Source organism: Sorghum bicolor, chromosome 8, assembly GCF_000003195.3.
Source record: "Sorghum bicolor cultivar BTx623 chromosome 8, Sorghum_bicolor_NCBIv3, whole genome shotgun sequence".
In the NCBI taxonomy this organism is placed as follows: Eukaryota; Viridiplantae; Streptophyta; class Magnoliopsida; order Poales; family Poaceae; genus Sorghum; species Sorghum bicolor.
In genome coordinates, this window is record NC_012877.2 from 23,254,179 (window position 1) to 23,281,124 (window position 26,946).

Consider the following 26,946-nt stretch of genomic DNA (forward strand, 5'->3'; position numbering starts at 1 on the left):
TGTACCTTGTCACAGCATTGGGTGGGAGATAGGCCGGCTTACTTGCCACTGGAGCCTTGGACTGTGAAGCACCTGCCTCATAGGCCCTCTTGCGGTTCTTGGACGCGGCATACACAACATTGAAGTTCTCTTGAGTCAATGCATCACTCACAAACTCATTAAAGGTGGTACTCTTGTTACCAGCCATGTTCTTGGACAACTTGGGTCCCAACCCTCTCTTGAAACTAGCGAGCTTCTTGACTTCGGTGTCAACCATCTCAGGAGCATAGCGAGACAAGTTATTAAAAGCATGAAGATACTCAGTTAAGCTTCTAGTGCCTTGCGTCAGGTTCATGAACTCGGTATGCTTGATAGTCATTAAGCCTTGTGGGATATAAGTGTTCCTGAAAGCAGTTTGGAACTGGTCCCAGGTTACAACAGCATTGGCGGGCAAGCTTGTCCTGTAATGACTCCACCAAACACCTGCTTTGCCCTCCAACTGGTGGGCTGCATATTCCGCCTTTAGCTCTTCGGTTAACCTTAGCAAACTTAATTTCTGTTCAAGGGTGTTGATCCACTCATCAGCTTCTAGAGGTTCAACAGCCTCCTTGAAAAGCGGCGGCTTGGTATCCTGGAAATCCTTGAAACTGCTATACTGATTTGCCTCTCCACCTTGGCGGGCATGGAGACCACCCCGGTTCTGCTGCGCCATAGTTTGCATTGCCTCATTGAGCATTCGCTGGCCCTCAACAAGAGCTGCCAACAGCTCAGTCGGCGTAGGCGGGGGAGGAGGTGGTGGTGGCGGCACCTCGTTGTGACCGGAGCGAGTATTGCGAGCCATCTGCACAAGGCATACCAAGCGATTGTTTCAGGTGACAGATATAATTATTATGAACTTCAATTGCTGCCATACGGAATTTAATGAAGTAAATTCACATAAATTGAGCCGCAATAATCCATGTATAATAAGAAAATATCTTCCATGACACTTGGTTATTCTCGCGATCAATCACAGCCAAAATTTCTCAAAGATTTAAGACATTGCAGAGAATTATTTAGGCTCAACATAAAACATGGAGCATCACAAATAAGTGCATAGGGTTACATAGAGTCATTGCCACAACTTAAGGGTTTACAGGAGGGGCACCATGGCCAAATACATAGAGTCTCAACTAAATTTCAGATTATATGTCCATTACACACAAAGAGATGGAACTGATACATGATCATGGAATTATTGCTAAGTTACATATCTTCCTCAGATTCTCCATTAGAGATGATGCCATCACCCTGATCTTCCTCACTAGGAGCTTCTTCATGATTAAAAGGGGCTGGTTGTGGGATAGGATTTATGATATTATTTAAGCGATGGACATCTAACTGCAGCTCAGCAATCCTAGTAATCAGCTCTTCCTCTCTCATTTCAGCATGGAACAAGGCTCTAACTCTAGCAGCTTCTCTATTTTCAGCCAAGCGCATAGCCTCATCTCTCTCTCTAGTCATTTGCATCATGCGGGCTTGTGCTTCATTGCGCTCTCTAACTGCGTTTGCAACTTCATTGCGGCGGGCTTGCAAAGCTGTATGATAGTTTTGGATTTCAGCTTGGGCATCCATAAAAGCCTTGCAGTGCTTACGCACGCGCTTGCGCAGCTTGCGCTGCCCAACTTGTGCTTGTTGAAGCGCTAGCATGGCATCTATGTAGGTGTCCTAGCGCACATAGTACAACTTAAGTACTGCTAGCATGGCGCTCATGGCAGGGCTAGAGCTATATCCTAGCAAGATTTCTCTCGTCTCTAAGGACTCATTCCCTATCTGGGACACAAATGTGTCACTCACACTCACTCTGGGAAGGGATCCCGCTTGGCCATTCACTAGCTCATCACCATGCTCTTGGCAAATCTCTAGCAAAACCTCCAGGGCTGCTACTTGGGCACCCTCCCAAGGAGTTTGGCCATCACAGTCAACTATCCAACCTAGCCACTGTGGGTTATTTGGACAAGGGGGAACTGTAATTTGGACATCTACCCAAGGTAAGGCCCCTGCATGCTCAGACTCGGTCCAAGTGTACTTAGGTGGTTCTTCATATCCAACTGAACTCAGCACCCTCCACAACAAAGTAGGAGTGCCAAACATGTCCAGGAAAGTCTCACTTGCGTGCGGGGCTGCCATCTGTAGAAAGACCACATTTGAGTACGGGAGATTAATTACAAGGAGAGATGAAGAAATATATTTTCAGAATTTAATACCCAAGTAGTGCATAAAGAATATATGAATGATTCATGATGCATGCACGTTCCATACGTCCTTTCCAAACCTAGAAGAAAGTTCTAACGGTATAGTCGGTGGCATACATACGTGCACTCTTTATACGCAACTACACGGTCTACACGTTTCGTTGTTAGGGTACCTGCAGAAGATTTCATTTCAGCCCAGCCCCACAATAGTATAAGTGCAGAAATGTAGTTCCAAACATCAGCAATCAAGCTAGGTACTCCGATATATATTCCCAAACATATATCGCAGCACACTATCCATTTTGGATACATCCACCTATACATCAAATATGTATACATGGCTGCACCTACTACCCACAATTAAGTACCTTCATATATACATGTGTGAAACATGTAAATATTCCAGTAACCACATCTAACACTCCCCTAGACCGACGGTTAGACGGTCATGCTCTCACAGCTCACACTTACCGTAGCGTAGAGGCATATAGATCCATGCATTACCACTCAAGCAAGTGGCATCCATACAATTTCACGCCGTATGGACGACGAAAGAAAACAAACAAGCTTACCATGACGTAGAGGTATGTGATCCATTCATTACCACTTAAGTAAGCGGTATCCATATAATTACACGCCATATGGACGACGAAAGGAAAAACTTCCATGTTAGTAATATTAAGCCACCTAGAAGTCCTTATATGGGCATAAAGGGCATGACCACTGGCATGGTATAAGTTATCAAAACATTTTTAAAACAGTCCTACATATAGCCTAATTTTGCCAAATTAGCTTGGAAAAACCAAATTCATTTGTTTTTAAATACGTCTATGATGATTAAATGCTTAATCTTGCTCTAATGCCAGCTGTAACAGAACCGTCCAATTTATAAGAATTCAAGTGAATTAGCGACCACGGAGGCAGTCAAGCCAATGGACTTGAACCCATATAAACCCGGTAGTCCGACGAAATCTCAAAAGACCTCTATTCAACCAACATACAACCAAGATCGTACATGATCAAGCATCACCATCACAGATTACAACATTCATCACAGAACATAGTTTTACATCACATCAGAGTTTAAAGAGGTTATTACAAACCATAGCGGTAGCGGAAATAAAGTAGTTTTGAAGCAACACCAACTCAGTTTATAATACATGCCAGTTCCATGGTCAAGTCCCAGCAAAAGCACAACTGAAGATAAAGGAGGTGATCACGCCCATGATCTATTCATCATCCGCAGCTAGGTGATGATAGTTAGCGCAATAGCCGTGATAGACGACATCATCTGCAACAGGGGTAAATAAAACCCTGAGTACGAGAATGTACTCAGCTAGACTTACCCGTCATAAACCAGAAATAAAGTGACACCAAGGAGTATGCAAGGCTGATCTTTGTGGGCTGGTTTGACTCACCTTTTGCATAAAAGCCTTTGTTATAAGTAATTCATTTATCAGATTTCAGCAGCAAGTTCATTACTTAGCAACTATCCACTAGATTAGCACCTGCTCTAAGCATACACTTGAGTCTTTAAGCATTACAATAATAACCATATCCGGATTATCACATAGCCATCAACATTCTCATCATAACCATTAAGTTTATTTAGTGAGTTCTACGTTGCCGCTGCCCAAGTCAAGTTCTCACTATCCGGGAGAGACGGCGATTCGTATCGATTCCTATCCAGCTGGAGGGGTATTCCTAACACTCACCCAAGCATACTTCATGATGGCAGCTCGGATCACCTTTAGCACAACTCCGGACCAATTCGCGGGTCCGTACGGCGCCGCACCCCCAGGGACCGCCAATCTGCCAGGGTCAGGACTCTAACCTGACACCTCGGTCTTACGCCATTGACTCCTCGCACATCCTTACTACCAACCGGGGTGCGCACTTTAACCAGATCGGGGTATCCGGCCGGAGTTGCACTCGTAGGCTTCGCGGTCGGAACGACTTATCCGGCCAACTAAGTGATAGGCATGCGTTCAACATGACACGGGGACGTACAGCGATTCGGTCCTTAAACGACACAGACGGGGATAGATTCACACCCAAGACCTCCATGCCTTGTTGCTGCACTATCATCATCCCGCCTGGTCTCAAGTTCATTATTAGCTTATGGTTCATTCCACGATAGCAAATATAGCCAACCGTGATCATCATCCACCTAACTCTCGCAGGTGACAGGAAATCACCCGGCTTCTACCGAGCTAAGCATGGCTAAGCATTACTTCGATCCTGGTCCTACTTTGGTTATGTTTAAGGTGGACAAGGTAGTCATTATGCAGCAAGGGTGTCTTATCAACGCCTACCACTTAATGCAACAATATATAACCATAGTCACTTGATAGCTGATCATGATAATAAAATAGTAGGAGGCTTATAATGCTCTGGGGCTTGCCTTCAACGTAGGTAGAGGGACGGTGGTCAGGGCACTCCGGCAAATCCTCCTCCTCCTCAGCTCCTTGAGGCTGCTCCCCTTGCTGTCCTTCCAGCTCCGGCAACTCGAACTCCAGCACCGTTACTCCCTTGGGTACACCTATGTATGCATGACAAGGAGATGAATATGGAGAATGCACATATGATGTATGATGCCAAGATGGGGAGCCAAAGAGACATAAAACAAGGCGTAACATGAGTATAAACTTCGCAGATTAATTGAATCATGGAATAACAAGTAAGTGCACACTTCTTCTCTGTTAGAGAGACTAAATAGACAAGTTAACGAATTCTAGTTACTCCTACTCAGCCACTGGTTTAGTAAACAAACCAACCAGTCATAAGTTTCAGCCATAACTCACGCATCTGTTAACCAAACTAAGCAAGTAAGTACTTTCTAGAAAGCTTAGCAAATTGTCTACAATTCACTTTTAGACATCCCAGTATGATTCCCAACCGAAATATGCTAAAACATACAAAGTTTACTGGCTGCTCTGGAAATTCCAGAGAGCAAGCACTTTGCAGCAACTACTTGCAACATGCATAACTTTCAAACTACTCAACTAAATGTCATGAAATTTTGACATGAAGTAGATCAGTAAGTTAGCTACAAGTTTGTTGTAGACAAGTTTCCCAGAAAACACAATCTTCAAATAGTTCTTAATCAATTGCTATCAGCTGTACAGAAATGCTCTAGGAAAGGCAAAAATAGCTAAAATAATATTTTGCACATATTAAGAATGTATCAAAGGAACAACCCAATTGCACCAGTAGATAGATCATATCTAAGAAACACCAGAAAACATCATGGCAAGGTCTAAAACTATTTCTATCATCACCTTTTCCATTTATTTAATTATTAAGGTGATTTAATGAACATATACTCCAAGTGTTCCCAAAATCCTAAGAAAATTACAGCAAGCTACTTATGCTAACATAAGATCACTGTAAAATTTTCAGAACATTTGCACATACATATTGTGAGATACAAAAATAACAAGCTAACAAAGGCATGCAAGGCATAAATGTAAAACCCTATCAAAAAGTGTCACACCACAGATTTCAGATTTTTCCTTGCTTTGTCTACTCATAAGTACAACACTCAACAAGTTTCACCTCAAAAGGGGCTATAACCTATTTATTAAAAATATCATAAGAAGCTCCTATTAAAGCAAGAATTATTTTTAACTTCTTAACCAGGCTTCCAAAAATACTGAAAAATTTATCAGAGCCTATTCATAACATAAGTAACAACGCTCTAAATTTGCAAGGCCAGCAGATCAACAGATCTCAAGATATAACTACCCACTCAAAATCCAAGATTAATTTATATCTTTTTATTTCTGCAAAAACATGGCATGTTTCATATTTTTATTAAAAACTAGACTTATGCTGGAACCTAGCAAAATTGTAATCACCACATTTGGATCTCTAAAACTCCAGATATGAATTTTACAAAAACAGCACAGGATCTGTAACAACAGTGACCCAAAGGGAGTGAACCGAGAGACTGACATCCGGGACCCACGCGTCAGTGAGACGGGGACAGGGGAGATGCTCGTCGCCGGCGAAGCTCGACGACGACGAGGTCTCGACCGGATCTAAGGGCATCTACGTGTCCCTCTCATCAAGGCGACTCTGTTGACCTACTTTACGCGCGGTCTACTGGACTCTAGGGTGCTCGCCGTCGGGAATGGCGGAGCGGCGGCGCTGCGTGGCGATACGCCGGCGGATCCAGGCAATGGCGACGCAATAGAGGTTGCGGACGAGCAAGAGCAGCTCAAGGCAAAGCTATAGGAAGAAGAATCACGGCCAGAGGTGAACCAGAGAGGTCTGGCCACGTTGCCGGTGATCCCTGTGAACTCCGGCGAGGTGAAGCTCGCGACGGAGATGACAATGTGACCTCACCGGTGCTCGGCTAAAGGAATGGAGTGGACATCGAGGTAGAGGACGTCGAGGCGGAGCTCTGGGCGGGCTGGCTTGGCCGGAGATGCGGTGAAACGGCCGGAAGAGCTCCCCAAAGCGCGGCGGAGCTCCCTGAGGCGACGGCGGAGCGGAATGGGAGGCACTGAGCGAGTGGAGAGCGCGTCTGAGGCGTCCACTCGGTGCGTGGTGACTTGGAGACGCCGTGGGAGCTGACAGGCGGGGTCGTCGACGGCGTACAACCGATACCTGGCCGGACACGCGGCGGCGGACGGTTTCTGACGAAACTGAATCACGCGATTCAGTCGTCGCCAACAGTGACTGAAACCCGAACTTTGTCAACGTTTTACTCACAGCTCGATTGATGGTTTTGGCTAGGATTTGATCCTCTAGACAGAGCTACACGATCTCTACAACTTTGATTACAAGATCAAAGTCTAACTCGGTCTGGATTTCAAACTACAAGGCTCCCAATCACCCTTGGTCGAAACTACGTGATCCAACACTTAGCCAAATTCGGCTAAGTATGAAATCAGCCCTGATTTTTGGCTTGTGAGCAATTTTTGGATGTGTTCTATGCTTTTTCATAAAAAGTCATTAACATAACTTTTGTAGCTTATGAAATTCTCTACAACTTTGTTTCAGGTGTCAAAGACATCCAAGGTCTCTAACACCAGTTTCATAAAACATCTTTTAAAGGAGGTCTAATGGGTCAATTATGCCATTCTAGGTTTAACCCTAACCTAGGGGCATTTTTGGCCAAAACCCTCCACATGAACTTTGTTCCAAATGATATTCTAAACATGATTGAAGTATTTTGGAAGACAATGTACACTTGTTTGCATTGGTTACCCCTTATAGTCACTCAATTCAAGTCACACAAGCAATTCAATCATACATGGTATACATAAGATGACATGTGATCATGATAGATGCTTATGAATGAGTATGATGATGCTTGTGTTGATGCAATGCTCATGGTTAACATGCAAGCTAACACTAGGAGTGTTACAGTTTCCCTCCTCTGGTTGCGGTTGCGTCGTTTTCTGACCTGCTTAGAGTCTTCAATGATATAGTTAGGGTCAATAAAATAGCAGCGTACCTTCTCTAAGGGGAAGTGCATATGAACTTCTCCAGCTCCAATGTAGATGATTGCTTTAACGGTGCTGAGGAACGGTCTTCCAAGGATGATGGGTGGATCGTACTCGTCTTCTCCCATGTCAATAACCTGAAAGTCTGTGTAGACAAAGTGATCGTCTATTTTGACAGGGACATCAGTTACTATTCCTTTAACCTCTCGAAATGTCTGATCTGCCATTTGAAGCTGAATGTATGTTGGTTGTAAAGGCATGGTTCCGAACAAGAGCCGATAGGTGACTGCGGCCATTATGTTGACGCCCGATCCGGTGTCGCAAGTCGTCTTGTAGAAGTTGTATCCATTTATGGAGCAATAGATGCTTGGCATTCCTAGGTCATCCTTCTTGGTCAAAAATGGTGACTTAAGTTGATGATCTTAGCCTCCATGAACTGCAGTGACCATCTTAGCCAACTCGGTCCATACTTGCTTGTTCCTGTTCCTTCTGTTGGTTCTCTTCCTTGATTCACGTCTGGATTGATCTGGGATTTGTGTAGTCTTGTTCTTGAACGAAAACGTCTCCTTCCTCCCTTTGACGTAGAAACTCATCTTGGCAGCACTAGCATAGATGACAGCTCCCGAGGTATTTAAGAATGGCCTCCCTAAGATGATGGGTGCCCTCTCATCATTACCGGTCTCTATCACCACGAAGTCTGCTGGGGCATATAAGGTACCAACTCAGACACAAAGGTTCTTTAATATTCCTTTTAGAAAACGTATCGTCAGATCTGCAAACTGCAGGCACATGGTTGTTTCTGATAAAGGGTATGTAAAGAATTTTTCATAGAGTACCCTGGGTATAATGTTGACACTAGAGCGAAAGTCGCAGAGTGCTTCTAGGACGTCCACCATTCCGATGGAGATCGGGATGACGGAGCGTCCTGGATCGCCTCTCTTGACCAGCAGAAGGTAAGTAGTAAATTCAATGACGGGGTTACTCCAATTACCTGCATCAAACATGTCTACAAGATTTGCAGATTTTAATCCTTCCGGTTGTGATGGTATACCGGGGTTAGTAGTAGGAACAACAACAGCTATTTGATTTAACTGAGATTCAATCATTTTATTAAAGCTAATTTGATTCTTGATGGCAGTAGAGAAATTATCCATTCTATTATTTATATTTTCTAGCAATTTATCATTAGATGCCAATTTCTTAGATAGGTTATCCATTAGCTTTCCTTGATTAGACACTAACTCTCTCTGAGGTGGAAAATTATTGTTATTGTTGTAAGAATTATTACCTTGATAATTACCTGTGTAGTTAGGCCTTTATTGATTCCAACCTTGATTTTGCTGAGGACGGTTGTAGTAGTAGATGTTGTTGTTATTGTTGATGTAGTTCACATCCTCAAGCATCTCAGGGCAGTGATTGCCTGAGTGTCCAGTATCTCCACATTCCTCACAAGTCATGTCAGAGTCGTAGATGTGCATAACTTCTTTCTTATCTCTAGCTCTATCATCGAGCTTCTTCATGAGCAAGTCTAGCTTTGCAGACAGCATGTCTACCTCCTTGAGCTGATGCATACCTCCACCTCTCTTGCGTGTCTGGGTCCTTTCTTCATTCCAGCTTTGGTTAGATGCCATCGTCTCCACAAGAGCTGTGGCTTGTGGTATGGTAAGTGATAGGAATGCTCCTCCAGCTGCAGCATCCATGGTCTCTCGGGCACTGTTGCCGAGCCCATGATAAAACATCTACATTAGTAGCCAACTCTCCATTCCATGATGGGGACATTCTAGGATGTAATCTTGCAAGCGCTCCCATGCTTCTGGAACAGATTCATCATGTTGTTGCTGAAAACTTGTCATCTTCCCACGAAGAGCATTGGTCTTGCCCATGGGAAAGAACTTAGCCAGAAAGTTTGTAGAGCAGAGTGCCCACGTAGTATTCTTCTCCTTTGTAGCGTAGAACCACTGCTTCGCTCTTCCTAACAGTGAGAATGGAAAGAGGCAAAGTAGTATAGCATCTCTGGGGACTCATGATATGGTGAATGTGTTGCAAATCTCCAGGAAGTGTTGGAGATGAGCACTAGCATCTTCGTGTGCCTTCCCACATAACTGGTTGGATTGCACCATGTTGATAAGTCCAGGCTTGAGCTCAAAGTTGCCATCAATCTCTGCAGCAGGTCCAGTGTGGATGTTGTCCGTAGTGGGAGCTGAGAACTCACGGATTGATTTGTTCGCCATGGCTTCGAACTCTGAAGACAAGTTCCGGTGATCTTCTTGATTTGATGAAGCTTCTTGCTGTAGTGTTGATGATCTCTTCTTGAGCTTGGCTCTTGTTTTTCTAAATAATGCTTTGGGATTATCAACAAATTTTCCTAGAAGATGTCTTCTATTCATACATTCCCCTTCATAAGATAAAATAAGAAAATATCAGGGTAAAACTATATGAGAGAATTGATAAGCTCAATCATATTAGTGATGCGAATGATAACACAAAATCCTATATCCAATGTTGATTAGTAATCAACCTTCCCCGGCAAAGGCGCCAAAAATGCTTGTTGGGTATTCTTAACATCACTACCAAAAGTAGACAGTTTTCTAATTCTGATAACGGTGCCAAAAATGCCAAACCTATCCCTCACACCACTTAAGCCAAGTTGTCATCCCTAGCATGATATGAGAGACGCGGTATTGAAATATGCAATTGCTCTTATAAATAAATAATGAATGGGATCTACAAGCGCACAGATTAATACCGATGTAGCATTTTAACCAGGAAGTATTCCAGATATCGTTATTTATATTTTTACCACTGGGAAGGGATTAGCAACCATCAATATTGATTATAGAATAGAATATGAGATTGAGTATCTATCATTGCATGTATAATTGAGAACATTTATCTAACTCTTTCATAGAGGGGTAAGTGTCACATAAAGGATATAAAGTAATGAATGGTGACAAAGATAATTAATCTGATCAGCATAACTTAGCCACATAATAAATATGATAAGCACCTCAATTAGATATTCTAGCAAGTCATTAGCATGGTATTAGAACGAACTACAAGAATATTTCCTAAGTTATTCTCAACTATATAGTCTAGCATTATCATAGTTAGTGCAAGCATACTTAGCAATCATTGTGAGACAAGACTACGCCCATGTATAGTGATATTAGCAAGGAATATGAGAAACATAGCAATCACTACCCTGTAATAATGTTGCTCTGCCAGCCCAATACACGAGAGGGGGACTATATAAGAATCAATGAAGTTGTCACTATCACGAACTACCCCACAATCTCGCATATTTGGTACAATCGCAGATAAATATGGTATAAGCACCACGCCTACACAATATCTATCCTTTACCCATGGATCCGATGGATAAACGCTATACGATCCTAAACATTTATATAGATCCAATCTAACTAAGCCAAGTATATAACTATGATAGACTAAGAACAATATAATCTTGAATATAAACAAGTAGAGCAAAGTCATAGGCAATATATTGAAGTAGAACAAAGTCATATTCATAATATTGAAGAACAAAGATGAACAATTAGAAGAACAATTAGAGAATTACCAAGAATCCTCTTGACAGATCCAGAAACCAATCGAAGATTGACTCCTTCTAGTTCTAATCCTATGTAGCTATGCTAATCTAGATGTCTAATTGATGTGGTGGCTCTAGGCTTGATCAGAGGCTTCTTCTCCCTTGAGGAATAATGAATTAGGGTTGAGTGGCTCTCTCCTCTAGGGGCTAGGGGGTCTGGTTTTATAGTCCCTCCAACTGAATATGGGCCGTCAGATCAAACCGACATTGATCGAACAGTTATCCTTGATCCTTTAGGTCGGTGGAGATTGATCCCGAAAGAGAGTCCTGTTTGGACTCCAGGATGGGGCGGGCGCCCTGGTCTCCTAGGCGGGCGCCTAGGGCTAGGCCCCATTTGACCTCCGCTTCCTTCTCGTGGCTTCTAGAGTCTTCTAGATGTAAGATAATTGCGCAGCACGTTGATATCTCTATGTAATCCCGACGTGTGGGCCTTTCTTCTATATTTACTGATAACCCCCTACAGAAATAGACAAACACCAAAACTCGTGGAATTCTGTCAGATAAAACCCTAAGTCTGGATGTTGATTTCGTTTGGATCCTTTTCTTTGTTTATTTGATAATTAAATTTGATACTTAAGGACCGTCAACACTATAGTATTTATACACACACAGATAAATCCGCAAGCGCATGGATACCGTTGTAGCTTTTACCCGGTTAAAGGTTTTATCGTATCCACAGGGAAACGGGAGAACTGGTCTACGCTCTAACTTAACCTAGATAGATAGGTAGGAAATATGGTAGAATTGAATAAGAACAATATTAAAGTTAAGGTAACAATGGGTGATAATATGGGAATAGAGAGTAGAGCAATCTAGTATATGGGCGATGGTAGGAGAATAGAGAGGATAACTATGGTTTCTCTACTTCAAAGGGGTATGTCTATGTCTGGGACAAACCACATGATAAGAATACACCACAAAGGATGCTTATCCACAGGCTGATAAACCCTACCAGTCCTGCTAACGGGACGTGGACTACAGAGGACCAACATAGCTGTCACCTACGTGACCTACCACACGATCCGGCTAGACAGGGGATATCCACAAGTAATCTAGGTCTAAGCACCACGCTTACACCTATACTACAACTCTAACCTATAGGGTCCTATAGATTAAAAGTACTCAAAAGAGTTGTGAACCAGAATACACATGGATAGTAATTGCATAGTGAGATAGAAGTAGATTACCAGAGTCATCCCATGAGCAAACTTGATTAGAGCTTTATCATGGCGAAGTACAACCGGAGGAAGAACCAACAGGCCGGCCTCTCATCCAATCCTCCCTCGCTCTCCATCTCGCTAGTATCTAGATCTACTCTAGTTTAGAGAAGAGAGGGGAGCTCTCATCTCCAAACCCTAGCTTTTGCTCTGTCTATGAATAATGAATAGGGATGCCTCCTCCAGGGGCCAGGGGCCCAGCTTATATAGCCCCCTCAAATGAACGTGGGTCGTAGGATCAAACCGACCTTAATCGCACGATTTTCCTTGATCCTCAAAGGCGGTGGAGCATAATCCTCGAGACAGAGTCTGATTGGCTCCTGTAGCAGGGCGGGCGCCCAAAGGGGGAGGGCGGGTGCCCTGCCCTCGGGCTCGCTCGGCCTCCTGTTCGTTCCCGTGGCTTCTGGAGTCTTCTAAATGATAAAAAATTGGCGCACACGTTAATATCTCTATGTAAACCCGATGTGTGGGCCTTTCGTTCATATTTCCTGATAACCCCCTACAGAAATAGACAAACACCAAAACTCATGGAATTTTGTCAGATAAAACCCTAAGTCTGGGTGTTGGTTGCATTTGGATCCTTTTATTTGTTTATTTGACAATTAAATATGGTACTTGTTGACGGTCCTTGAATATCAAATTTAATTATCAAATAAACAAAGAAAAGGATCCAAATGAAATCAACATCTAGACTTAGGGTTTTATCTGACAGAATTCCACGAGTTTTGGTGTTTGTCTATTTCTGCAGGGGGTTATCAGAAAATAAGGAAGAAAGGCCCACATGTCGGGATTACATAGAGATATCAACCCACCGCGCAATTTTCTACCATCTAGAAGACTCCAGAAGCCACGGGAAGGAAGCGGAGCCCGAAAGGGGCCAGGCCCAGGGCGCCTGCCCTGAGGACCTGGGCGCCCGCCCACCTCTGGACTCCGTTCCGGACTCTCTTCGCACACGACGTTCCACCGACCTATTGGATCCAGAATAACATAATACCACCTCGCCTATCGACCCAAAAACGCATAGAAGGGGAGGACTATATAAGGAGACCCCCTCTGGCCCCTGGAGGAGACATGAAATTATCATAGAGATTGAGGGGTGCCCTCGAAGGAAAACCTCTTATCTAAATAATATTTCTTTTTAGGCTTAGCAACCAATGTAAAGTAGAAATAGATCTTCTAGTTTCTGCTAGATTGAGAGAGATAGAGTGGAGGTATGGATCGGAGGAAGGCCGGCCTGTCGGTGTCTACTCCGAGTTGTACCTACGGGATCAAGTCTCCTAACCCGAGGCTTGCTTCTAAGATTCTTCAGTAATTCGACTTCTAATACTAGTAAGTTCTTGTTTTATTGTTCTTTGGTTTATGAGTTTACTTTAATCCTCTTCCGGTTGAGTATTAGAGTAATCACTTGTTAGCGTAAACGTGGTGTTTAGGCTAGGGTACTCATAGATATCTCCTGAATAGCTGGACCGTGGTAGTAGCGAGGAACGTGACATTTCCGAGTTACCTTTGCAGATCACATCTCGTTAGCAGGACGGGTAGGTTTATAGGTGCGGGTCGAACATCCTTTGTGTTGTCTAGATTCCGTGAGCCTCCCCAATAGAACGGTAGATCATCCTTACCAAGGTTAGAACGAGACTACGGTTGCAGTCTTCTCTATACATCACTCACATCGAGAGACATTCTTTGTAGCCTAAAGGGATAGTAGCAATAGATTTGGTTAGTCAGATGCACCCTTTCTCCCAGTGGTAAAAATATAAATACGATACTCTGGAAAACCTCCCGGGTGAAATGCTCACTGATATCCGTGCGCTTGCGGATCATTTTCTAATTGCGTTACCAAATATCAACAAGCATTTCTGGCGCCGTTGCCGGGGAGAAAGACGGTTTGCTGAGATAACTTTGAGTCTTGCTATTATCTTGTATTATACTTTTATACTTTTATTCTTTTATCTTTTTATTTTTATCTTTATGGATAACTCAAATTCCATACCTATTATTAAATTCTTTGCACCTTCGGAGACCAGCCATAGACCATGGGAGTCAACATGCTCTACCCCTAATTATGATCTGTGTCCGGAGTTGATTGCAATAGGTCAAAACCAACCCTTTTCTATAGCTGAGGTCCTATCTTTTAATCAAAAAGATAATGCACTTTTAGCTACACCTAGGGAATCTGTTAATCTTTCTATAAATTCTGGTTTAGACCTAGCCCTACAAGACCATGTTTTTTCTCGATATTTTCACATTGGTCTTAATCATATAACCTTTGGTAGAGTCTTTCTTTCTTTATCTATTAGTAAAGGAAGGTATGTCTTCATTTGTGGACATCCTTCTTGTACTAGTCTTCATAGAAAAATCATAGAGATAGAGAAGGAATCATCTCCCAGACGAGGAAAGGAAGTTTCAATAGCCGATTTCCAAACATTTCAATCCCATAATTCGGCTATCCAACCCATCCTTGAGCTTAATAAATTCTACTATGGTCTTTCTCTTGAACCTCTCGATAATCCTATGAATCTATCTAGACATCCCATGCATAAGAAGGAGGATCGAGAAGAGCAACATCAATGGCTAGAGGGCATTAAAAATCCATGTGCTATCACCATTGAACGGATAGATAAAACAAACTTGAGAGACAATCCTAGAGGAATTTTAAACATTCATGAAGAATCATCCTTGGAGTTTGAGAATGAGAGAAACAACAGTGAGCATGGAAGTTATTTCATAAATACCTCACCCAGTCCTTGCTCATATAAAACATCTCTCCAATCAATTTGTCTCTCCATCCTTACCACATTTGAGATCTCCAACCCTCTCTTCTTTTCTATTTATAAAAACTTTAAAAGGGCGGTTGTCGCGTATGTCTATAATAAATATTGCAGATCTCGTTGAGTTAATTGATGGTTCCCCAAGGACAAGCTTAGTGTCCTAAAACAAGCACTTCTAATTATTTGCAACATTGCCTTGTGTATTGAGCATATAAAGATAATTGTAGAAATATTCCTTCGGGTATTCTTGTCACTAACCTTTCCAGGATTGGAGCAAGAAGATCGGATGAATGACAAGCACAAGGTATGTCCAACCAACCATCACACAACATTGAATTAAATTCATCCAAACTTGAATTTTGCAAAATTCAAGCTTGGGGGAGTACTTTACATAAAAACATCCTTTGCCATGTTGCTACGTTGGTTGTCCCTACCTTTGAGAGATGCTCAATTTGTTAAGTACTAATTACACTACTTCACCTCCACTTGATAGATCGCTATAAATGCTCTCATGCTACCTTTATTTGCTTTAGTATATGTCTAGGTTTGGAGTAGTTTCATTTATCTCTTAAATCAAGCATGGTGCTTAGTTTAGGAATGATGATCTTACTTCCAAAGGATTTTTAAATTAAGCATGGTGCTTAGGTTAAAATGCCCTCCTAAATCAAGTTAGACATGGTGTCTAGGTTGATTTTTGAGCCGATAGTATGCTATAGTAGATATGGGATATTTTGTTGGACTAACCCCTGTAGGAAAACTTTCAATATCAACCTGGGAAGTCCAGAGATGCAAACTCATTGGAGATGAAGAAAGTGACACATGAAGTTTAACAATTTGCACAAGAAAGACGTAGCTCATAAGAGATGATTCATGGAGGGTGCCACAAACACGATGCACAACCGCTAAGAAAGGAAAGCTTCCACAAGATTCCACCAAGTGAAGAACTAGGATCTACGAGCACAAACACACTGGAGATACTGGACGCTCAGGCAATCACTGCCCTGAGATGCTTGAGGACGTGAACTACATCAACAACAATAACAACTATTACTACAACCGTCCTCAACAACATCAAGGTTGGAATCAACAGAGGCCTAATTACTCAGAGAGGTGATCTAGGACGCCCCGTCATCCCGATCTCCATCGGCATGGTGGACTTCCCAGAAGCACTCTGCGACTTTGGCTCCAGCGTCAACAAAATGCCCAGGGTTGCAGATCGAACACCCAGTTTCCCAAAGGAAATATTGAAGAACCTCTGCGTCCGAGTTGGTACCTTGTATGCTCTAGCAGACTTCATGGTGATAGAGACTAGTACTGAGGAGAGGGCACCCATCATCTTAGGGAGGCCATTCCTAAACACCAGAAGTGTCATCTACGCTAATGCTGCCAAGATCAGTCTCTACATCAAGGGGAAGAAGGAGATTTTCCTTCAAGAACAAGACTACATAAACTTCAGAGCAATCCCGACATGAACCAAGGAAGAGGACCAACAGGAGGAACAGGAACAAGCAAATGTGGACCGAGTCAGCTAAGATGGTCACTGCAGTTCAAGGAGGTCAAGATCGTCGACTCAAGTCACCTTTCTTGGTCAAGAAGGACAACCCTGGTGTTCCAAGAATCGAATGCACAAACAATGGATACTCTTTTCAGAAGACACTCTACGACACCGGATCTAACGACAACATAATGGCCGCAGTCACTTATCAGCTCTTGCATGGAACCATGCTCCTACAACCAAGATACATTAGCTTCAGACAATTTTCAGGTCATTGACATGGGAGAAGATGAGTATGATCCATCCACCATCCTTGGAAGACCGTTCCTAAACACTATCAAAGCCATTATCTATATTGGAACCGGAGAAGTCCACATGCACTTCCTCTCTGAGAAGGTACGCCACTACTTTAATGATTCTAACTATATAGTTGAAGATTCTAAGCAGGTCAGGACAAGAAGAAGACAACGCAACCGCAACCAGAGGAGGCGAATCATCAAGGACAGACGGGTAGACTACGAAGGAGAAGTGATAAGGACTGAAGACATACAACTTGAACAGAACTGTCCTGAGGAGACCGTAGCACCGAGTCAGGTGTGGAAAGAGAACATAGTTATACACAAAGAGGAGGCGCCACCGGAATCACCGACTACGCCACCTAGCGAATCCCAGGATGACTAAAAACAGAAAATCCCGTTCAGAGGACTTAAAAACACCGAACGCCTTGCCAAGAGGTAAACTTGGTAGCTATCCTTTTCCTTTCAATTATTTAAAATAGTTTGCTTAGTTAATCAGGTTCATGCTATCATAAGAAGAAAATAAAAATGTTAAAAAACTGTAAGCCCCATGTGAGTAGACGAGTGGCATAAAACCCATAAGTACATTCACTGTGGTGGCATAAAAATAAAATAAATATTTTTCTGCTCTATAAAAAACAAAAATATAAAAACAGGGAGTAATATTTATTAAGGAGTCTCAACATGATAAAGGCTAGATTTTTATGCTAACACTTAATCAGTTCCACAAGCTTTGTTGTCTATTTGAGCTCTACAGAATTTAAGAATCAAGAAGACTAGCAGACGGAGGACATTCTAATCGCTATCAAAATACTGCTGACTTTCAAACACACCTCTGCCACCTGCTAGCTACATCAAGAGAAATTACGTCAAAATTCAGCTTGGGGGAGAGCACCCCCATTTATCTCGATAAGTATTTCTATCTATCTTTATACTTATACTATATTAGAATATAAATACACATAACTATGAAAAACCAAATAAAGATTTTATGCTTTGCTTAGTGTGTTTAATAAATAAATAAAGTGGCTATGCTAATCTGTATCTAATAAAACTTAAGCATGGATATGATGAATAGTTGCTCTGCCTAATTTGCAAATTTGAAGTTCTCTCTCAAGTTTAGATATAACTGTTATAATTTAAGGCTTGCTCTAGACATAAACTTGTGGGATGAAAACTTGATCTGAAGTCTAAGTTGTTAACGGATACGATATGGGAAGGTTGAGCGGCTGTTTATCTGTTCCTAGAGATGCTAGAATTCTGGAGAATTTTATCTTTGAAAATCTTTAAAATGTTGCATGATGAGTTCCTGTATGATGAGAGTTTAAATTCCTACCACAGCCATATATACATGCTTGCTAGACTTTGAGCCACACATTTATTATTCACTGCTTATGAGCATTGAGTGTGGTCAAGCTGTGTAGACCCTTAGGAGCTTGTCATGTGGTTAAATCAAGATTCACTTGCACGTTCACTCATACATGCTACTTCTACTCCAGAAGTACCATCCACATATATCCACTCATTTCCATCTCCACATTCACCCAAAAATTATTCTACTCCTAATCCGGGAGAGAATAGCAAAAAATATTATCCTATCCCTGTTATTCCCTGTGAAATAAATGCTCGAGTTATCCTGGTTACTACCACTTGCTATATTATTTAAGGAGATGAGTGCTCTAAAAAAAAGAAGAAAAAAAAGAAAAAATAAATAATATACGAGGAAATAAAAAGGGGCAAGTGCCCGGAACCTCGAAGAAAAGAAAAAGTGAGACGAGAGGTAAAAATGGACAAGTGTCCGACAGTAGAATGAGGGGTACAAGATACCCACCTGAGAGGAAAGAAAAAGAAAATATAGAGCATCTCATTCTCCCCAAAACGGTTCAAAGTGCAAGAAAGGTATGTATCCCCTCAAAAGAGCAAAAGTAGAATTAGACTTTCACCATTATTATCATCATCATCACCATACACCATTCATTCACCACACATGCACATCTTGATTTGACTTATTGACTTGTTTCCCTGGATCCATGGTTTGACTATGCAATAAATGTCTTGTAAGTATGTATTAGCTGTCTCCCACCTATGAGCTCCAGATATCAAAACCTTATTAGAATTGGGTGAGCGAGAAGGCAATATCACTATGCCTCATACCAAAAATACCACATACTTTGAGAGAAGGCATATACCATCAATGTCTTGGTAAGGATCCAGAAATACCACAAAAGAGAGATATGAGAGAGTCATACAAGGAATCTCTGAGTTTTATTTGAAAATCTACAAAAACACTAGAGCTATAGCTGATCAAGAATAAGAGACATGGCACTTGACTAGACTGTTCTATCTTTTAACCACTCAAGACAGAAGTGACGGTTACAAGTCCTATGGTGTAGGTAAAGTAAGTAAGTTTTAAGTCTTAACAGTTTATTCTAACTCAGAGATGAGATCTTGCTTAAATGCGTGTGTACTTCTAAGAAATGAAACCACTGCAGAAACTCTTGAGTTCATCCTTGCTCAGGGACGAGCAAGAGGTAAGCTTGGGGGAGTTTGTTGACGGTCCTTAAGTATCAAATTTAATTATCAAATAAACAAAGAAAAGGATCCAAATGAAATCAACATCTAGACTTAGGGTTTTATCTGATAGAATTCCACGAGTTTTGGTGTTTGTCTATTCCTGCAGGGGGTTATCAGAAAATAAGGAAGAAAGGCCCACATGTCGGGATTACATAGAGATATCAACCCACCGCGCAATTTTCTACCATCTAGAAGACTCCAGAAGCCACGGGAAGGAAGCGGAGCCCGAAAGGGGCCAGGCCCAGGGCGCCCGCCCTGAGGACCTGGATGCCCGCCCACCTCTGGACTCCGTTCCGGACTCTCTTCGCACACGACGTTCCACCGACCTATTGGATCCAGAATAACATAGTACCACCTCGCCCATCGACCCAAAAACGCATAGAAGGGGAGGACTATATAAGGATACCCCCTCTGGCCCCTGGAGGAGACAAGAAATTATCATAGAGATTGAGGGGTGCCCTCGAAGGAAAACCTCTTCTCTAAATAATATTTCTTTTTAGGCTTAGCAACCAATGTAAAGTAGAAATAGATCTTCTAGTTTCTACTAGATTGAGAGAGATAGAGTGGAGGTATGGATCGGAGGAAGGCCGGCCTGTCGGTGTCTACTCCGAGTTGTACCAACGGGATCAAGTCTCCTAACCCGAGGCTTGCTTCTAAGATTCTTCAGTAATTCGACTTCTAATACTAGTAAGTTCTTGTTTTATTGTTCTTTGGTTTATGAGTTTACTTTAATCCTCTTCCGGTTGAGTATTAGAGTAATCACTTGTTAGCGTAAATGTGGTGTTTAGGCTAGGGTACTCATAGATATCCCCTGACTAGCTGGACCGTGGTAGTAGCGAGGAACGTGACATTTCCAAGTTACCTTTGCAGATCACATCTCGTTAGCAGGACGGGTAGGTTTATAGGTGCGGGTCGAACATCCTTTGTGTTGTCTAGATTCCGTGAGCCTCCCCAATAGAACAGTAGATCATCCTTACCAAGGTTAGAACGAGACTACGGTTGCAGTCTTCTCTATACATCACTCACATCGAGAGACATTCTTTGTAGCCTAAAGGGATAGTAGCAATAGATTTGGTTAGTCAGATGCACCCTTTCTCCCAGTGGTAAAAATATAAATACGATACTCCGGAAAACCTCCCGGGTGAAATGCTCACCGATATCCGTGCGCTTGCGGATCATTTTCTAATTGCGTTACCAAATATCAACAGTACTTAAGGACCGTCAACAGCGTCGCTATGGCTTCGCTCAACAAGCTCTGTACAGCATCGAGAGGCCCCTGGAGCTCGTTCACGGCGACTTGTGCGGTCCAGTGACTCCGGCAACCTTGGGGGCCGACGCTACTTCCTTCTCATGGTCAACGACATGTCGCGCTTCATGTGGGTCACCTTGCTGGCCACCAAGGATGTCGCTGCTGATGCCGTCAAGAAGATCAAGCTAGAAGTAGAGAAGGAGAGCCGCCACGCGCTGAAGGTTCTGCGCACTGACAACGGTGGGGAGTTCACCGTTACCGAGTTTGCGGACTACTACACCAGTGAAGGTGTTCGACGCCACTTCAGTGCGCCTCACTTGCCGTAGCAGAACTATGTGGTCGAGCACCGCAATCAGACTATGGTCGCCACTACCCGTGCGCTGCTGAAGCAGAGGAGGATGCCGACCAAGTACTAGGGAGAAGCGGTCGTGACAGCGGTGCATCTACTCAATCGATCGCTGACTAAGAGCTTGCTGGGCAAGACCCCCTACGAGGCCTGGCATCGACGTGTGCCATCGGTGGGCCACCTTAAGGTGTTCCGCTGCATCGCCTACGCCAAGGACCTAGGCCAGCTATAGAAGCTGGACAACCGTGGCAATCTTGGCGTCTTCATTGGCTACGCGGAAGGGGCTAAGGCCTACCGGATCCTCGATCCAGTGATGCAAAGGGTGAAGGTGAGCCGCGATGTGGTGTTTGATGAAGGACGGCGATGGGATTGGTCCACCCAGGCACAGGAAGCTCAACAGCAGCAGGAAGCGAGTTCACCGTCGAGTTCTGGACGCCTGGAGATCAAGAAGGGGCACCTGGTGCTTCCTCGCTGCCATGTCCAGCTCCAGGGGAGTTCGAGCAGAGTGAGGCCACCCCAATCGGGCCCTCTACTTGGACATCATCACCATCACCAACAGCGCTGTCATACTCTGCTTCCCCTGCGCCACCATCCCTGGCCCCTGCTTCCTCTGCATCACCAGCGACTCCATCAGCTGCAACTAAGGATGGTGGCCATGTGGAGTTCGCCACTCCACACGAGGATGATGAAGACCACCTCAACGCCTACCACGATGATGATGAACCGTTGCAATACCACATGGTGGGCAACATCCTTTGTGATGCACCCACACCGAAGCCTCCTCCACGCCTCTTCATCGAGCTCCACCTGACTCATGCCGGAGAGCCAGCTAGCTACACCGAGGCCAAGGAAGACCCAGCCTGGCTAGCAGCAATGGAGCAAGATCTCAAGTCAGTGGAGCAGAATCACACCTGGGAGCTGGTGCATCTCCCGCCTGGTCATCGCCCCATCTCACTGAAGTGGGTCTACAAGCTCAAGAAGAACAAGCTAGGCGCGGTGATCAAGCACAAGGCAAGGCTGGTGGCACGGGGCTTCATCCAGCAAGAAGGGATCAACTACGACGACAACTTCGCTCTAGTAGCGCGCATGGAGTCCGTCTGGGTCCTTCTTGCGCTGGTGGCTCAAGAAGGGTGGGGCGACCATATGGATTTCAAATCAGCCTTCCTCAACGGCGACCTCAAGGAAGAGGTGTATGTGCAGCAGCCGCCGGGCTACGCCGTCGCCGGAGAAGAAAAGAAGGTCTACAAGCTTTGCAAGGCTCTCTATGGCCTATGGCAAGCCTTGCGCGTGGAACGGGAAGCTGGATGCAACGCTCAAGAAGATGGGTTTCCAGCAGAGCGCCCATGAAGCAGCAATGTACTGGTGGGGCAGTGGGCACACTGTCCTTCTTATCGGTGTCTACGTCAATGATTTGATCATCACCGGCACTGGAGATGAAGAGGTGGAGGCTTTCAAGGCACAAATGAAGCAGACCTTCGACATGAGTGATCTTGGCCTCCTCAACTTCTATCTGGGTGTTGAAGTGCACCAGGACACCACCGGGATCTCACTTCAGCAAACCCACTACGCCAAGAGAATCCTAGAGCTTGCGGGTATGGATGGCTACAATCCAGCCCACACTCCAATGGAAGCACAGCTTTGATAAAGCAGGAACATCATTGCTGTTGAAGTCGATCCCATGCACTATCGGTGTCTCATTGGAAGCCTGCGCTACCTGGTGCGCACCCGCCCTGAGCTGGCATTCATAGTCGGCTATGTCAGTCGATTCATGGAGCGGCCCACGGTGGAACATCAAGCTGCAGTCAAGCGTATCTTGCACTACATCACCGACACGCTCAACTTTAGCCTACACTTCACCAAGGCCCCTAGGAGCGCCCGCTTCATTGGCTACACCGACAGTGACCTCGCCGACGACGTTGACACAAGCAAGAGCATGAGTGGAGTACTCTTCTTCCTCGGCAACTACTTGGTCAGCTGGCACTCCATCAAGCAGAAGGTGGTGGCACTCTCCAGCTGTGAAGCTGAGTACATCGCTGCCTCCACTGCTGCTACTCAAGCCCTATGGCTGTCAAGGCTGCTAGCTGAGCTCCTTGATAGGAATGTCGAGGTGGTGGAACTGAAGATGGACAATAAGTCTGTCGGTGTTTTTCCCCCGGGGGGTCACACCAACGAGTAAATTTGTATGTGTGCTCCCTTTCCCGGATGGTGATGTAAGAAGACACAGAGATTTATCCTGGTTCGGGCAAGAGAAGGCCCTACGTCCAGCGGGGGGGAGAGAGTTTGTATTATCTTGCACCTAAGTGCTCGTACAGGGGTGAATACAAGCGTGGTATGAAGTGGGGAGCTCTACTACGTATGAGCGTGGTCTCTTGCCGTTCTATTCCTAAGTCCCTCCTTTTATAGTTCCAAGGAGAGGGCCAGGATACATGTATAGGCGTCAGAATAGGAGTCGATAGCAGCATGGAGCGCTGACCTACTCGGGGCTTCCGTACCGGCATGGCCTCGAGCCGTCTCGTCTTGGTAGCCTGGTGATGATTACGCGTGCCCCTGCATTCTGCTCTATGCGCCATCTTGGATTGGTTCGACGGATGTACGCTTGTACGCCCTGGCGGCAAATCCGGCGGAGTGGTGGGGATGTTGTCAGTCGACACCCAACTCGTCCCCTGGAAGGATCCTTGCCTGGTCGAGTGTCGGATGTCGTACGGCGTCCCGATGTTGAAGCGCTGACCTTGGCTACCTCGAGGGGGTCTTGATTAGACGCGTCCTCTCTGTTTCCCTCGTCCTGACACGCCCTGCGCCGTTTGGTGGGGAAGGCTGCAAAAAGATCAATGGGACGGATGCCTGTTCCCTATCACGCCTCCCGTGACCCATGTGTTAGGTGGGGAAGCACCAGGTGCATTTAATGCCCCGGCTCGCGTGCGCGCGTTAGGCGGCGGCGGCGTCCTTACGCTCGACGCCTCCTGATCTGCATAAGCTTGTTCCGTATTCGACGGTAACCAGAGCTCGACGCCTGATTGATTCGCTCGACGCTATTTCCGTCTTCGAGGCTACGGTCGTCGATGGCTGCGCGTATGTGAAGACGGAGCGTCGAATCGAGGAACTAGTTTTATGTACGGATGGTCTCGTTATACGCATTGGTGAGGGTACCCCTTGTTGATACCCTCGACAGTAGCCCCCGAGTCTCCATTTGAGCGCTGGCGCTCGGGTGGAGACTTTTATTTTTACAGTCGAAGTTCCGTGGGGGCGCGCGAGCGACCCCGCGGGGGTAGCCCCCGAGCCCTCGAGGGAGTATTTAACTCCTTCGAGGGTTATTTTGCCTAACTTGCATAGACACTGTCGACACCAGTGGTGGAGGGTCCTGATTGTCTTTGCCTTGCGAGGAGGTTTCGACGTACTCTCGATAGAGCGAGCGTCTTCCACCCCAGATCGAGTTCCTAGCGGGTAGTCCAAGTGAGAACCTGTGCCCCTTTCGAGGGGGTCAGCTGCAGCCCGGAGGCGTCCTCATAAAGCAGGGTCGACGTGGTCGGGGATACCGGTCTCATTCGACAGAGTCCAGCGGCTCGATGCCTCCCGCCGAGGGGATTCCTCTCGACTGTCTCGACCCTACCTTGGACATCGCCAGCGAGTCTTCGAGGCGGGCCTCGATTTTCGACCGCTCGCTGGGGATCCCTGACTCTTGGTGCTCGAGATCGGCTGTCGAACCCTTTCGACGGGCCAGCCATCGACCTCTCGAGACTGTTGAGGGCACGTACCTTGGCTTACGAAGCAAGGAAGCTGCCGTGCCGGTTCGTCTTTCGGCCCGTTGGCCGCACTTTTTGAGGTAAGTGACGTTGCGACACTGTATCGGCGGGGAACTCGGAGCGTCCGGCCTGTGAGGAGGGAAAGGACCGTTAGACGGCGCATTTATGGGGGGAGTTACCTCATTTATCGGATCCATCCATTGGCAGATTGCGGCCTATAAATGCGTCGTGGCGACGTCGCCGTTCCTCTTCCTTCCGCCCTCTCACTCCCATTCTCTCGTTGCCTTTGCCTCCTCGCTGTCTTAGCTCTCTCGCCGTCTTACGCGCACACGCCTCCTCGTGCAGCAGCGGATCCACCGCCTCTTCGGCCAAGATGCCTGTAAGACTCATCGCCGCCGACGACTAGCGCCCGTCGTCGATGACGGAGCGCCGGCTGTTAGATCTTGAGAAAGAGGTATTGCTGCGCCGCCGTACCTCACTATCGTCGCCGGAGTGGATCGCGCCGCCGGCGAGTCACAGGGAGCCCCAGCCGCCTGCGGGCTACGTGGTGTCGTTTGCCAAGTTCCACCGCCACGGCCTGGGTGCTCCCCCGAGTCGCTTCATGCGGGCCCTTTGCTTCCACTACGGGGTGGAGCTCCAGCACTTCTCCCCGAACACCATCACCGTCGCGGCGGTCTTTGCCGCCGTGTGTGAGGGCTACTTGGGGATGATGCCGCACTGGGAGCTGTGGCTCCATCTCTACAGGGGCGAGCTCTTCAACGCCCCCACTGGGACCACCGGCGTGAGGAAACCTGTGCGGGCGGGTTGCCTCAATCTCGTGCTGAAGACGGGGAAGTCGGAGAGGCCGCGCGAGTACATCCCGGTGGGACTGTCGACGAACCACGCCGGTTGGGACTCCCAATGGTTCTACCTGAGGAACGACGACGACCTGCTGCCCGCCTATACCGGGCGCTTGATCACGGAGCGACCGGAGAATTGGACGTACGGCGTCGTCCAAGTTCACCAATCTCGACTCGACCCCCTCCTCGACGTCATGAAGAAGCTGCGTTCGGAGGGCTTGACCGCCGCCCTCGTTCTCTCGGCCGTTCATCATCGGAGAGTTCTCCCTTTGATGTCTCGGCCGTTGAGGATGGACGAGATGGGCCCCGGCGTTTCATCTCGGGACCTAGAGGCGTGCCGGATGTCAAACGAAGCTCCGACGGATGACGAAGTCGCGGCCCGAGTCAGGGCTGCAATTGCCGGCGATTTTCAGCCGGAGCATGTTAACGGCTTCCCCATGAGGCCAGACGCCGGCTCGATAGATCTGGTATGTTTTCTTCTTGCGTGCAACCTCGATTTCGGGTTCCTTTTCTTCCCCTCTCCCTTTCTTTTCTAAGTTTGCCTTCGTTTTGACAGGGACGGATCGACGTCCGGTCCTCGAGGCCTCCGGTAAAGGAGGACGAGGCCGACCGTGATAAACGGCGCCAATCTGCCGAAAAGCTAAAGTCCGCCAAGGACTCTGCCAAGAAGGGGGAGAAGAAGAAGAACCTTGACCGTCAAGCGTTAGAGGCGCGTCGGGCTAAATCCAGGCAGAGGGGGGAGCCTGAGGAAGAATCCCCCAACGATGATGATGATGATGACGACGACAGTGATGATTCCGAGGGGATGGCGTCACGTCTCGACCGGATCCTCGAGGGCCTGTCTCGAGGCGACGTCGACGCCCCCCGGACGGAGACGTCGAGGGAGGGTCCGAGTGGATCTCATCACCCTCGGGCCGACACACCTCCCGCGCCCAAGACGGGCCAAGACGCACCGCGCCCTCCCCCAGCGCCCAGAGAGAGCGGTCAGGCTAGGCCCCTGGCGAAGGGGCCACTGACTCGCGGTCGCGCCGCGGCCTCCGAGAAAGGAGGGGCCGGCCGCAGGAGCGCTAGTCCCGGTGCCCGTCAGGCGGGAACCGACGCGCCTGGGGCGGCGCCTGCCCTCGAGGGACCTGGAGCCCTGAC

The 26,946-nt window shown here is 46.0% G+C and overlaps 1 protein-coding gene across 1 annotated transcript in view; it reads left to right on the plus strand.

The window, feature by feature from the left end:
• LOC110437542 (uncharacterized mitochondrial protein AtMg00810-like) overlaps positions 22,579-26,946 on the plus strand; it is an 86,015-nt gene continuing 81,647 nt past the window's right edge. Inside the window, exons 1-2 of the mRNA XM_021466013.1 lie at positions 22,579-22,816; positions 22,895-23,361. Coding sequence (XP_021321688.1) covers positions 22,579-22,816; positions 22,895-23,361 — 705 coding nt within the window. The remainder of the gene's footprint in view (positions 22,817-22,894; positions 23,362-26,946) is intronic.